At 35.8% G+C, this 14526-nt stretch overlaps 1 protein-coding gene across 1 annotated transcript; it reads right to left on the reverse strand.

The window, feature by feature from the left end:
• Positions 1-13717: 13717 nt before the first annotated feature.
• Positions 13718-14170, reverse strand: LOC136837670 (uncharacterized). The gene has a single exon (XM_067102544.1). The coding sequence runs from the start codon at positions 14168-14170 to the stop codon at positions 13718-13720; it is 453 nt and encodes a 150-aa protein (XP_066958645.1).
• Between the last annotated feature and the right edge of the window lie 356 nt (positions 14171-14526).

A 14526-nucleotide genomic window follows, 5' to 3' on the forward strand; every position in this document is an offset into this window, starting at 1 on the left:
TCTCTCTCTCTCTCTCTCTCGTTTTCATCCCGGTGGAATTACGGGTGAATGGGCTTTGGAATGAACCGTATAGTGAAAAAGAATCCCTACCTTTGGGCTGATGGCGAAATTAAAGCGTAATTTTCCATTGTTCAAATGTGCATTAAGGATTCATCACCCTTGCAGACTCTCACAGAATCATGTGCTTGTGCCTGCTTGTATTTGTTGGTTGGATCCCATTCCACACTTCCGCGCCAACAGCGTGTATATATTGTTATCCTTATCTTTGTAAATCTATTTTATAAACTTGTTGATTAGAATGTTACACAATACTGTTAAAGATGTATTTTCCTAACAATTTGTATGTGGAAATATTTAACGCTCTTTGGTTCTGTCAGGGGAACTAGAACTGATTTTAAGCTGTATTTATTTTCATTTTTCTATTTTATTTTATTTTTTTTATTTATTATTATTATTATTATTATTATTATTATTATTATTATTATTTTATTTATTTATTTATTTTTGCCTTTTATCAATTGTCGTGGTTGGGGGAGCGCCCAGGGGGTTGGTTACCGATGGTTGCCTAAAGACTGGCCATTATTATCCTTCATCCTGTTTATAAGGTGAATGTATACCCTTCTTAGTTTTAAGCAGGATCGAGTAGTATTAAATTGTGCATTGGTTTTACTTGTTAGGAACGTTGTCGTTTCCATCGACTAACGTTAACCTCAGCACTCATTATTATTTTCTATGAATATTGTATTTTTATATTTAAAATAACGGGTTAAATAGGCAGATGAATCGCATAGATATATATGAATTTTTAGATGTTGATTTCCTTCTACAGTAAAGTCATGAGAAAAATTGTGCCTTCCATGTTGAACCTTTTACCTCGAAAAAATTATTGTAGAAAAATAATAACCAACTCCCAAGTTTCCTCACATTCAGGAAATAATAAACAGGGCCTTTAAGTTTGCTGAAAAAGGCAAAGTTAAAAACAGTTTAGGGAAATGCTTATCAACCACAAAGGTGCCTAACTAACACATCGAAATAAGATAGAATGTTAAACTTTAGAGGCACCCTTTGGTCTTGAAAGATAGGCCAAGCCACAATAAAACAATACCAATGACTCATGACGAATTCAAGGGACCAGAAACTACTGATTGTCATGCTGTACGAGATTTTCTGTTTTGTAATAAATTATGTTGACCTTTAAGTTGATCTGTGGTTTGGCAAATAAATCAACTTAGAAAGGTTTGAATAATCACAAACGCAAATATTTCCTTAAATCAAGGAAATAATCAACTTCCCATAACCTGTCGCCTTGATAAATAGGTTAAGAATAAAAAAACAACTGCCAACACCCAAGGTTCGTATAAAGCAAGTTTCATCAAGATGAGCAGAATACTAACTCTATCGGACATAGTCAAATGGTAGCAAGAATGTCTGAGATCTAAGTAGTAAGAGGAATCTAATAGCTCCCCTCGGGAATGCTTGCCATTAGGAAGCAGGAGTTTGTATTCAAAGAAAGTACACAAGGTTTTGAGGTAAGCTTTTGTGCGACGATTTTAATCTGGTCTTTTCCCCGGTGTTTTGGTTGTATATGCATATGGAATATATATATATATATATATATATATATATATATATATATATGTATATAAATATATATATATATATATATATATATATATATATATATATATATATATATATATATATATATATATGTGTGTGTGTGTGTGTATATATATATATATATATATATATATATATATATATATATATATATATATATATATATATATATATATATATATATACATACATACATATATATAATATATATAATATATATATACATATATACACACACACACACACACACATATATATATATATATATATATATATATATATATATATATATATATATATATATATATATAACAGATTCAGAATAAGGACTATAGGATTTTTTACTTTGAGATTAAGTTTCTGTAACATTAGGATTATGGGGCATTTTATACAAATATTTTCAGGAAGTTCCATTCCTGACCCTTAGGGAGCACTAGGTTCGGCTGGCCCTGTGTGCTGCAAGGTGCTTGGTATTCTCTTATGTTTTCAGCAAAATAAAACACCAAGAGTCTGTTACATTTACGTATGGAAATGGTTTCCAGTGCTGAGCTTATAGGGGTGTTAAGAATCTTTTATTTGTAAATACTAAGGATAAATAAAAAAATGGAAATTGGAAATCAAGAACCGAATGAAATTGGAAACTTAAAGCTGTGTGAATCATGGTCCAAAGGAATGGGAAAGGTGATTGGATGGAGTAATGTTTATATTTATTCAGGGAGAGCAGATGGAATATGGTAGAGTAGTAGCTACGATCTTCACACTTTGTAAACTAGCTTTGACTATCTGGAAAGCAGTAAGCAGTAGATCACTGCTTAGAGGATCTTAGAGAGGAATCATTTCATGTTTAAGTCTGTAGAGGGAAAGTCTAGACCCAAAACCGTATTGTTGGTGCTAAGAATAGAAGAGAATTGAATGCCCATATGAGAAAAGGATGTAACAAACAAAATTGAAGACACGTGCCAATATGAATTGAAAAATAAGTAAATAATAGATATGAGATAGCTATGTTCATAACAAAATAACGAGTATAGTTATGCACCAGTCTGCCCAAAAGAACAGTTTCAGTATTTTATTTAAACTTGACTAGATCTCGCTTGTTCGTAATTTAAAAACTACTGCTGAGATGCATGTTGGTCCATTAATTAGATTGGTTATGCTAAAATAACATCGGTAACTTTACTCCTTATTTGTGTCCTTTTCAGCTGATAATTTTTATATGATTTATTAATATAAGTTGATTTTACTCTCTAGTTCATCTCCCTCGAGTTCTACTCTTGACTTAAGTAGTCGTATCTTAGTTGAATAGTTGAATTCCTGCAAGGCAACTGCTCTCTCTCTCTCTCTCTCTCTCTCTCTCTCTCTCTCTCTCTCTCTCTCTCTCTCTCTCTCTCTCTCTCTCTGTACATTAGAAACAGGGCAGGAGATCCTCAGATATCTCCCAAGAGGGTAATTTGCATTGTAAGCATTTCGTAGGCAATGTTCAGGGCCTTCTTAACAGACTTTAGGGACTTACGCAAGTTTCTCCGTATTTTCTGAACGATTTTGTTTACTCTGTAAGTTGAAAATAATCTGGAAAATATGAAAAATTGTTTAGCTTTTACATTAAAATTTTTTTTTCTAAAAAGATATTATAGACAAGAAATTATTTTCTGTAGCCACTACATTTCAGTAAGAGGTGAATGATGCGCATTTTTTTTTTAAATAATGGAAATAATGGAAACATACACGAGACAGTAAGAGTTATACTCTCAAAATTCTTATATCAAATTGATAAATTTTATTATATTATGACAATGTTTAAATCACTTTCCATTGTATGAATCTTCACTTTCATATCCAGGCTTGGACGTATCTTTTAATAGTCGCGACGCGGTTTATGTGCTCAAATGTTATACAGTCTATAGTAATAGTTATCAAAATTTGGTCTTAGCAGTGACGATGAATCAAAATGTAAAGCCTCATATATTTTGTATACGAAGGTAAAATCACAGCTTAAAAGGACAGACTCATTTGATTAATTTGATGTTATTTCTGGTTGTCGGATGTTTGTCAAGGTTGTGTCACGTGAGTTTTTTTTTTTTTTTTTTTTACTGTTTTTCATTCTGTGATGCCTTGCCACCAATACAGGTGTATTTTGTCAGTTGGCAAATCACTTATTACTTTGTCACCGTAAACAGAAATTTTGCATTATTCCCAGTAATAAACTTTATAATATTTCGTGTATTTTATTACATTTTGAACGTTATGTTCAGTGGACGATGTTCCAGCTTTCTGTAGATCAGGCCACAAGCAGGAAGTCATAGGCTCCGTCTAATTTTAAGACTTGATTTTTTTTTTTTACCGTGCCGTTGCGTTGGTATACTCTATATTGCTGTTTGTTGGGAACGTAATGGACGGCCTTCTCCGCCTTTTCTTACCTCGCAAACAAGGGTGCTCATTGGCTACAAGAATACGAACATTGCCGGGCTTAAGCCACTAATATTGACCACTTTTGATCAATAGCAGTGACAGAATGCAGAAACATGCTGGAAAATGTGTTCTTAAGATACAGCCTTTAAGGACACTTGGCTCAGACATTATTTTTTACTTTTTCTGTGAATCGAGGGTGGATTCCACGTTACAGATTTTTAGTATCATTAGTCTTTTTAACAACACGATTCATTAGCAGTATACAGTCTATTAGGTATGGCAGGAAGTTGTCAGTGGTAAGCTTTTGAACGTGCTGTAAAGTACAGCATCTGAGAGATAGACTCAAATCCTTCAGGCAAGGAATCTACAGTGATCGCCTACCTAATCTAAGCTTTCGCATACTTTGAGTATTTCATAGATACTCATGTACACCATTGCATGAGGAATTGTAAATAATTACTTGCTGCTCTAGGAACCATAACTGAGGATGAGCAGGCAATCAGTGTATCAGTGGACGAGAATTGCATAGATCAAATATTTCTCTAGAGACATATTGTGCTGCGCATTTTATTAAATTTAAAATCTCCCTTCTTATAGCTTCCGTTAATTACAAGAAGTCATTTAACAGCACCCATAGACAGTATCATGGAAGGTCTGGTATGATCTGTAGTGCCATTAGGATTCATGGTATGAAACTGAAACTACATGTAACAGATTTTTTCGACTGAGAATAAAGCTTTAGGAATAACTTTAGGATTCGGATGGCAGGATACAGTGTGAAATTGTACGTTAACGGAAGTTTCATATACAGACGAGATACTGATGAAGGGAGTTGGAGATGGCTGGGACATGTCCTCCTCACAACCCATGGGAGAATAGTGTGTGTGATAGTGTTAGCTGGGGTCCTGTGGGCAATAGGAGAGTAGGAAGACAGTGGTAGAATTTCACTAGGGCTTATTGCGTCACTTTGTTGATGATAATATACAAACATTGACTGAACCATCACCAAATTAAGAGAATATTTTACCTTATCTCTCGAATATGTTCAATATCGCATCACAAATTAACTTAATACAGTTCCATACAAAGAATCGCATTACACTGATAACTTAGTTAAGCTCATGTATCTAACAGTGTTAAATTGAGCATTTTAACCAAAAGTAATTTTTTACCGCAGTCTAGATAAAAAGTTAAGCCTCATTTTTACTTTTTGATGATTTTTTTATATAATCACATTATAACTGGAAATCAACCATTCAATTCCCGGTACGTTAGAAAAAAGACACAGCTGGCATTTGTCTTTTTATAGTCCCCTAAAAGCTATTGAAAAGCATTTATTCAATAATTCTCCATGTCAAAAAATGGTAAGAAACTGGAGAACAAAGCCATTTAGTCTAGAGAGACTTAAGTAATTTATTTTATGGCTTTGCAGCTGCCACCTTTTATGCTCTCGATATTTTTTGGCCGTCAGCAGTATATAGAAATGATTTGATATTTTTGCCACTGGAGTGAAAGTATTAACTTGAAGGTATATATATATATATATATATATATATATATATATATATATATATATATATATATATATATATATATATATATATATATATAAAAAGAATAACAGTAACTCATTTAAACAGGATGGTATGTAATGGAGATTTTATTCTCTAAAGCTACAAGCTTTCAAGGACTAATCTGCCCCCATCGTCTGGTAGCCGTAAAATGACCAGATACGTGTTCTTGTTATAGTTATGTGCGTCTGGGGATGGGACTTAACCCCTCGTTGATCCGATTCCGTGTGATGGCTCTGGTAAATCTTTTAACCTGAATCTCCTGTGTGGTCCCCACCCCCTTCATCTCCTTGACTTTTCCCTGCCAGTGGCTTCTTCCAGGGGCGTGTTGTCCACCTTGTCTCTTATGTTTTTGTTTGCCTTCTCATTCGTTGTTTCGTATATAATTTTCCATGATACACTATCCTCAAAACCACTACCAGAGTTGCAACCAACTCAATTCGACATAAAATAAATGGCAGTACCACTTCTCAAATCACTATTCTGGATTCTGGTTACGTCAGATACACCGTAGTATATATATATATATATATATATATATATATATATATATATATATATATATATATATATATATATATATATATATATATATATATATATATATATATATATATATATATATATATATATATATATATATATATATATATATATATCATGTGTGAGTTTGTTGTAACCCTCAGTATACTCGTACACTACGAAAAAAATTCCATATTTGCGTCCGTAACTCAGTTTACTGTTTGTCTGAAAATGGACATAAAATTACACAAAAAAATACAATTAACAAGACCTAAAAATACCATTAGGGACCCTAAAACCTCTATAATGCATCCGATTGCAGCCCGAACCCGTAATAATGATTAGAGAAGTTTGCACTACCCGTTTTGCTGTGCCAAATTGAGTTAATTATAGTAAATGTAGTCAATTTTCTATCTGGCATTTTTAGGTTAAGTGAAAAACAGTGTTTTATAATTCATCTGTTTTGGTCTCAAGGAGAATTTACCCAAATGAAGATATTCTTTTCTTTGTCACAGGTTTGCAAACGCCTGTATAGGGAACTGTATTTTTTATGAGATTGATAGAAATTACCTGGAACTAAAGGAAAATTGCCAATTGCATTGAATATGCACGTGCAGAATTTTATTCAAAATAGTGTGCGAGAGAAGTCTCATGAATAGGTACGCTTAGAAGGGGTAAGGACATCAGTTTGGCTGACCTGTGTCGCTGTTACGGTAATCTGTAGGGAAATATACTTGTATCTCATAGATGTGGGTTATGAATGATGATTATGTGATTATTGGAAAAGTAGAGAAATAAATAAGCAGTCAAGTAACTATATAGATGAAGCAATAAGTTACTCATTCTGTTTTCTTATGCGTTTTATTTACATTTTATGCCCTTAACTCCTCAGTGATATATAACAGTCTCTCAGGTGCAACATTCATCACATATATACATTTCGCTTCTGAAATCTTATTTGAGAGAATTTCCATATAATAATCTTCTCATCTTCAGGAATTTTTGTTTTATTTGTTTTGTCTAATTAGTTCTAAAAGTATAATGTTGGAAACGTATTGCTAAAATTCATGACGATTAAAGTCGAAATCTCATTAACGTTCCCATGAGAAATGAGAAAGTAATTAACGCGATCATCACTGATTGTCGCAATGGCGATTTGTTCCACTTTGAAGGCTCTGTCGATATGAACTGATGTCTGATGATGTCAGTATGCAGCTGACGTTCCGAACGCTCTCTCTCTCTCTCTCTCTCTCTCTCTCTCTCTCTCTCTCTCTCTCTCTCTCACACACACACACACACACACACACACACACACAGTCTTATTCGTCGAAACATTTTTATGATTGCATAAAAACCGGCCACGACATCTTTTGTTTATCAAGCATACATATATATTTATATATATATATATATATATATATATATATATATATATATATATATATATATATATATATATATATATATATATATATATATATATATATATATATATATATATATATGGACGAGTCCTTTCAAAAAATATTCTGTCTTTTCAGTTCTTTTTCGAGCTGAAAATTACAAAATATTCTTTTTATGCATCTTTATAATATTGACACACAAATTTCAAATATGTTCTAGTGTCACAACGTTGATGATTGCAGTACATTATAGTAAAATTTGGGTTAGAAGATAAAGACATTGAGAGCTGAAATCACAAGCAAGAACCAGAGTTTTAATACGTTCTGCTTCAGTTATTACGGAGAATACTACGCCTTTTTGTAGTATGTTAATCTTCCTGGAACTTTTGATGGCTATCAAACACCGAGCGACGAACTCCATTTGGATGAAAAGAGTATTGGTTATCCCTGCTGGCCCTAGATTTCTGAAAGGGTTGGGTGTGGAAGTGATAGATTTTTTTCTTAATTCTAAGATTTTTTAGCTATTTTGAGATATTTCGTATTGCCGAGCTGGAAAGTGTGCTTTAGAAGTCGTCATAAGTAATCTTTTAGTTCATGGTCGCCTTGTTTTAATGTGAAAATTATCTTCTATTGTTATTTTCAGGCAAACACTGCACTTTGCGGTTACTAATACAGGTAAACTGCAGTTACTTACATTTTTATCTGCTTATTAATTTTTTCATTATTTTTCCTTTTCCAATAATTGATCTCTTCTTTTTGTATTTCCTATTACCGTCTGTGACTACTTTCTAATGAAGACCATATTCTTTGGAAGCTTGAATTTCATGTCAGTGGTCCCTGTGGACTTGTTCCATTTGATTTGGGTCACCCTCTGAATAATAGTAATAATAAAAATATATATACCAGCCACACTATCTAAAATGGGATTGTCTTGGTGTGGTTTGGCGACCTCATGATCTTAAATATCAAGTCATGCTTTGGTTAGATGACAGAAGCACCTGTTTAGATGTGTGACACACCTTATACTTGGTCAGATATGCTGTGCAAAACATTTTAGGGCTTATTAACTTTTAACACGTATTTTGCTTTATTACTTAGCCATTATTTTTTTTTTTATTAGCGTTTTAATTTTTTGGAAATATAATTTTGATTATATTTTCCAGGTGCTAGTAAAGTGAATTTCCTTCAGTCTTTCTTCAATATTAGGTGTTCACATTGAGAGCAAAAACGGTGAGAATAATAATAAAATGCATTCGACATTTGTGTAAAAGAATAAACTAAAATTTAAGCACTATATAGACGCTGCAGTATAAAAAATGGTTACAAATTAGGATCAGTCGTAGCTTTATGTGAACAGCTAATCCTTCCAAATGTATCGTTATATAGCACACTGCCTCCTGAATCCCCACGATGATGGAATGACGAGGTGGCGAATGGTTCCCGTGCGAGAGTTTTCGGCACTGGAGTTTAATTAATGAAATTTAGCGCCATACATTCTGTTCCAGCTTGGAATTTGGGATGGGGATGGATGTCGTATATTTAATGTATGGGGTCTTTAACATTATTTTTTTTGTAACACTGGTATCTTATAGTTGACATTTTAAGAGAGAAAGAGAGAGTTTGTTTGAGAAAAGAAAGTTTCGGTTATTTAATATATTTTAGTTGATATTAGTTTCATTTAGTGGTTTGATTACGTCGTCGTTCTGCACTGATATTCCCAAATGATACCAAATTGTTAATAAAACAACTATTTACAATTCTCATGTTGAGGAATATGAAGATCCTTCCTTCAAAAAGGTGACAAATAGTATTGTGATAACCGAGGAACAACTTATATAAGTAAAAACTCATAACATTTGCTTTAACAAAAATTGTTTGTCTTTTTATGGCATTTTTAGTTAAAGTTATTCTTAATTACTCTCTCTCTCTCTCTCTCTCTCTCTCTCTCTCTCTCTCTCTCTCTCTCTCTCTCTCTCTCTCTCTCTCTCTTTCTCTGAGAATTAAAGAGTACATGCAGTAGAACTAACACACACCAATGACTAAACGTCATTTAGTATTCGACGACAAACAATAATAATGGTAATAATAAGCCTATCCTTTGAAATAAATTCCATAAAAAAGAAACTTGACAATTCACGTCCAGGATAACGGAATCTGAACACTAAAATATATATGATCATCATTAACGTCATATCTTTCCAGCGCTTTATCCGTCATAAATCTCCATTTATCTCCAGCCTCCCTTCTCATAGTTCTTATCCTAGTAGGTCTGAGTTTTCCAGCTCTTCTGGTGCCCTCAGGAACCGACCTGATAAAATCACGTACTATTCCAAATCATATCCATCTCCCTTTCATCGTTATCTCATCTACATATGGAACATGAGCAGTTTCCCTGATGGTATCATTTCATGCTGTATCCTGCGATCTAACGCCTATTATTCATCTTTAAGCTTTATTCCTACTGTAAATGCACGAAATCATTTAGAAATAGACTCATTGTAATACCTTGTGTGTATATATATATATATATATATATATATATATATATATATATATATATATATATATATATATATATATATATATATATGTGTGTGTGAACACACACACACTCAACAATAAACTATCGATTTGACCACTGATATATATTATATACTATATTTATATAGTATATATATATATGTATATATATTACATATACATATATATATATTATATACTTATATATATATATATATATATATATATATATATATATATATATATATATTTTTATGTGTACATATATAAACATGTATGTATACATACATATATATATATATATATATATATATATATATATATATATATATATATATATATATATATATATATATATATATATATATATATATATATATAGAGTATATATATGAATATATATATACACTGTATATTTATTAAGTAAACAATTCTATATATACTTTTTCCCTTTATTCTCAATGTTTTCGTAAAGCTTTAAATTATAAGCGAAGAGTTCAGGTTATATGCGTGATGCTTTACACGTTTCCCCAAACAGGTGGGGAATAAGTTTTATAGTGCAAGATTTTCCCTGCAACCATATTCGTAATAGTACTGGTTGTATCCCCAGATATAGAGGGTAATACGATAATGGGCGTTATGAGAATGAGACTGATGACGTCTGTTATTTCTACAATCGTTGGATAAATAAGCCATGTATTACATTTTATCTGCAAGCCGTTTAATAATTGGTAAGTATGTAAATGGGAAAATTGGTAAGTATGTAAATACAACGTAAATGTACCGGGAATGCTATGTAGGTGGGCCAGTATGTGGTGCGACCGTTACGCACCACCCGGGCGTACACCGGGGGCCACGAACCTTTCAACCTTCTCAAAACCATGCATGGGTGGCCACGTCAGCTGTCAGGTAGCGTGGCCTGACATGCACAGTGCGGCGCCAACCATGTGGTGACCGCATGGGTGCTAAGACCTTACCTGTGGTCCCACGCCACTCCAGGGTTCCTGCCCCGCACCGTGTGGATCTCCGCATGGCGTGGGAGTAGACGCGGCAACCCTGCCGAACCACATGCATCCTCAAAGATTTGGCAATGCTTTGACCTGGGATAAAAAGGGCAGGCGGCGCGCTTGCACGTCAGTGCTTTCCACAACAGCATCCTGTACTGCTCTCTCTGTCACCACCAGTCAAAATGCCTAAGGGAGCTTTGTTAAAGAGGACAAGGAAGGGGGGGCCTGAGAATTCCAGGAACTGTGGTTGCTGGAGATACCCCATACGCGAAGGCTTCTACAGTAGCTGGTGGTGCTACTGCCCCTTCAGGCAGCAGCAATGGTGTGGTGCTTCACCTTGAGGGCGATGAGCTCACGACAGAGAGCGACCTAGAGGAGGAGGAGGAGGAGGAGGAGCTTGCCCTTGTGCACAAGAGTGACCCCGCCGCCACCAAGGACGCCAAGAACGGCGGGGATGTCAACGATGATGTCGAAGGGACTCCTGAAGGAGCTAGCCATACAGGTCACAGCTGAAAGAAGAACCCCTCAGTCATCCTCTCGGAGGAGAACGAGAGGCTTGTTGGTGAATGCCTGGAGAACGAGGCCGAGTTCATTTACAACAAGAGCCTCAGCCTACAAGGACAAGGTGAAGGTCTAGAGGGCCTTTGAAGAAAAGGGCCAGTCACTTGTTCCTCCCGTGGCCGTGAACTGCGGATGTGGTTTAAACCCCTCAGGAGCTGTCTTGGGCAGCTCACGGCGGAGAAGAGTGGCCAAGGGACGGGTAGACGGCTGACGGAACAGGAGAAGTGGATCCTGAACATTTTCCACTTCCCGAAGCCCCACATCTTGCGTCAAAGGAAGCCAGAGATGTGATTTCCGATGGTATGTCTTATTTTATTGTGTTTCCATGCTTAATTATTACTGATTATATTATTATTACATAGTTTCCATTCATTCACAGTACATTTTATCCCATTTTCTCATGTATGTTCCTCCTATTTTTACAGTCTGCTCATGCCGCTGCTGTCCTCCCTGCCTAAGCTCCGGACCTGCCTGCTGCTGTGTGTGCTCCTACACCAACTCCCTCGGTGTCTCCGGTTGATGACTCAGTCCCCAGGACCAGGAAAACCTAAGTTACCGGCCTGTTGGACGTGGTCATCACCAAGGCACAGGCCCTCCGGGAGGATATGATGGCCTCCATCCAGCCACTTCCGTGTGACCCTAGCACCCTCTACTGGCGCAAATTCTTTGAAGAGGTGGAGGAAGACAGCATGGAGGTGTCATCCACCTGAGGGTGACTCTCAAAATTGAGGTCCTCTCCGCCATTCATTGGTACATGTGTGCCTCCAAAGAGGGCGTCATATGGCTGTCTCGGAGCCTGGTGCACCACACACTGGCAGAGGTGACAGGGGACAGTCTGGCACCTGCAGTGTCTAAACCAGCCTGCAAGTCAACATGGGTTTGGCCCACCTCCTGGACATTCAGGCAGTGTACAGCTGGCGGTTCTACAGGCGCAGCTATTGGGGCCCACAGTGACCTCCACCCAAAAGGACCTCAGCAACCTGTCGATAGACACGACTTTCCTGAATAGTTTTCAGCCTTAATTTTAAGTTTATTTGCTATGTATGTGTGGATGTGTATAGTACTTATATCTATTGTATGCTTGTGTAATTTTTTTTGTATGAGTGGTTGTATATTTTTCTTATATTTGTATGTATGTTTGTTTTTGATATTAAATAAATATATATTTGCAATATCATGTCTGGCTCTATCCTCTTTCAAGTTACTAAGTGTTGATGAGAATAATATATCATGGATTTGCACAATATCTTTTATCAAATACAAGTACACGAATAAAGAGGGCAAAATGGACCAAAAAAGACTAAGTATACATTACTGAATTTTAAATAAGTCCAAAATACTATATGCAGTATATGGGCACAAAAACAAAATTACAACAGACAGAAAAAAATAGGCAAGTCATATACAATGTCACAAAAAGCGGAGAGAAGGTACTTTCAAAAAGATAGAATTACCTTATCAGAATAGAATCAATGTTAAGTAATTATTACAAAGGGCAAAATAGCTACATCACATGCAAGTACACAAATATAAAGTAAATATTGTATGCTTGTGTAATGTGTTTTTGTATGAGTGGCTGTATATGTTTCTTATATTTATATGTGTTTTTGTGTTTGATATTAAATAAATATATATTTGCAATATCATGTCTGCCTCTATCCTCTTTCCAATTACTAAGTATTGATGAGAATAGTATATCAGGGATTTGAACAATATCGTTTATTGAATTAACTAGCACAAATATAAGTACACAAATAAAGAGGGCAAAATGAATCTGAAAAGACTATAAGTATACATTACTGAGTTTTAAATAAGTCCAAAATAAATGCATGAAGAGACATTGAAGTAAATACAACAACAAAGTATACAGGAAAGTAACTAAATCATGTTCCCCTGCCAATGCACTGAGCCTTCGGCCAATGAAAAATATTCTTTCAGCATGTTCCATTCTTGCTTTACATCCCTGGTTGCAGTGTTGCCGGTCACAGTTGGAGGGCCTGCTCCTAAGGATGGGTCACTCCTCTAGCTACCAGGTACGACAGCATGCGTGACTGGGTGCTCCTGATCTCCTTTTTGTCTGTGTGTGTTTTTTCTTATTATAATATTATGCAGAACACATGCGGACATCACTAATGCCGCCATGGTCCGGCTTCAGGCACATTACCACGTGGGATATTCGAAATCTGTTTGCCAGAATCCCGAAGGCATTCTCCACTGTCCTGCTTGCCCTACTTAACCTGTAGTTGTAAATCCGTTCCTCCTTGGTTAGGCCTCTTTTGGGGTATGGCTTCATAAGGTAATTCCTCAGAGGGAAGGCATCATCACCAACTAGGAAATAGTCCACAGGAAATCCATTAGGTTGACCTGGCAGAGCCTCAGGTTGGGGAAGATTTGCTTCCTGTTGCAACAGCATTTCACCCAGTCGGGTCTGGGCAAATGCACCACCGTCTGACTCTGACCCAATGGCACCCATGTCGACATATAGGAACTTGTATGAAGCATCAGCAACTGCAAGTAATACCATGGAGAAGAACTTCTTGTAGTTGAAGTAATGCATACCGCATCGGGGATGGTTACGGAGCCTAATGTGTTTGCCATCTATAGCTCCAATTACGTGGGGGAAGTTCTACTGTTCCTCAAAACCCCGTGCAACCTCCTGCCAAGCTTCAGGTGTTTGTGGTGCCTGCAGTTCCTCATCCCTGAAGGCAGCAACAATGGCCCTGCAGGTCTCTGGTACGATGTAGCTAATAGTGTTGTGGGCTACCTGGAACGAGTATTGCAAACTCTTGTATGAATCACCTTTAGCGAGGAAACGTAGGGTGATAGCAACACATACAGTAGGCCTGGCTCAATGGGTTTCCTCCAGGATGTCACTTTCTTCTCAATGTAGGGTGTGACTCTTTCCACAGTTTC

The sequence above is a fragment of the Macrobrachium rosenbergii genome, chromosome 59 (assembly GCF_040412425.1).
Source record: "Macrobrachium rosenbergii isolate ZJJX-2024 chromosome 59, ASM4041242v1, whole genome shotgun sequence".
NCBI lineage: Eukaryota > Metazoa > Arthropoda > Malacostraca > Decapoda > Palaemonidae > Macrobrachium > Macrobrachium rosenbergii.

What these genes read in the sequence shown, in the direction of transcription:
- LOC136837670 (XM_067102544.1), bottom strand. Translation starts at nt 14,170, where the DNA reads ATGCATTACTTCAACTACAAGAAGTTCTTCTCCATGGTATTACTTGCA.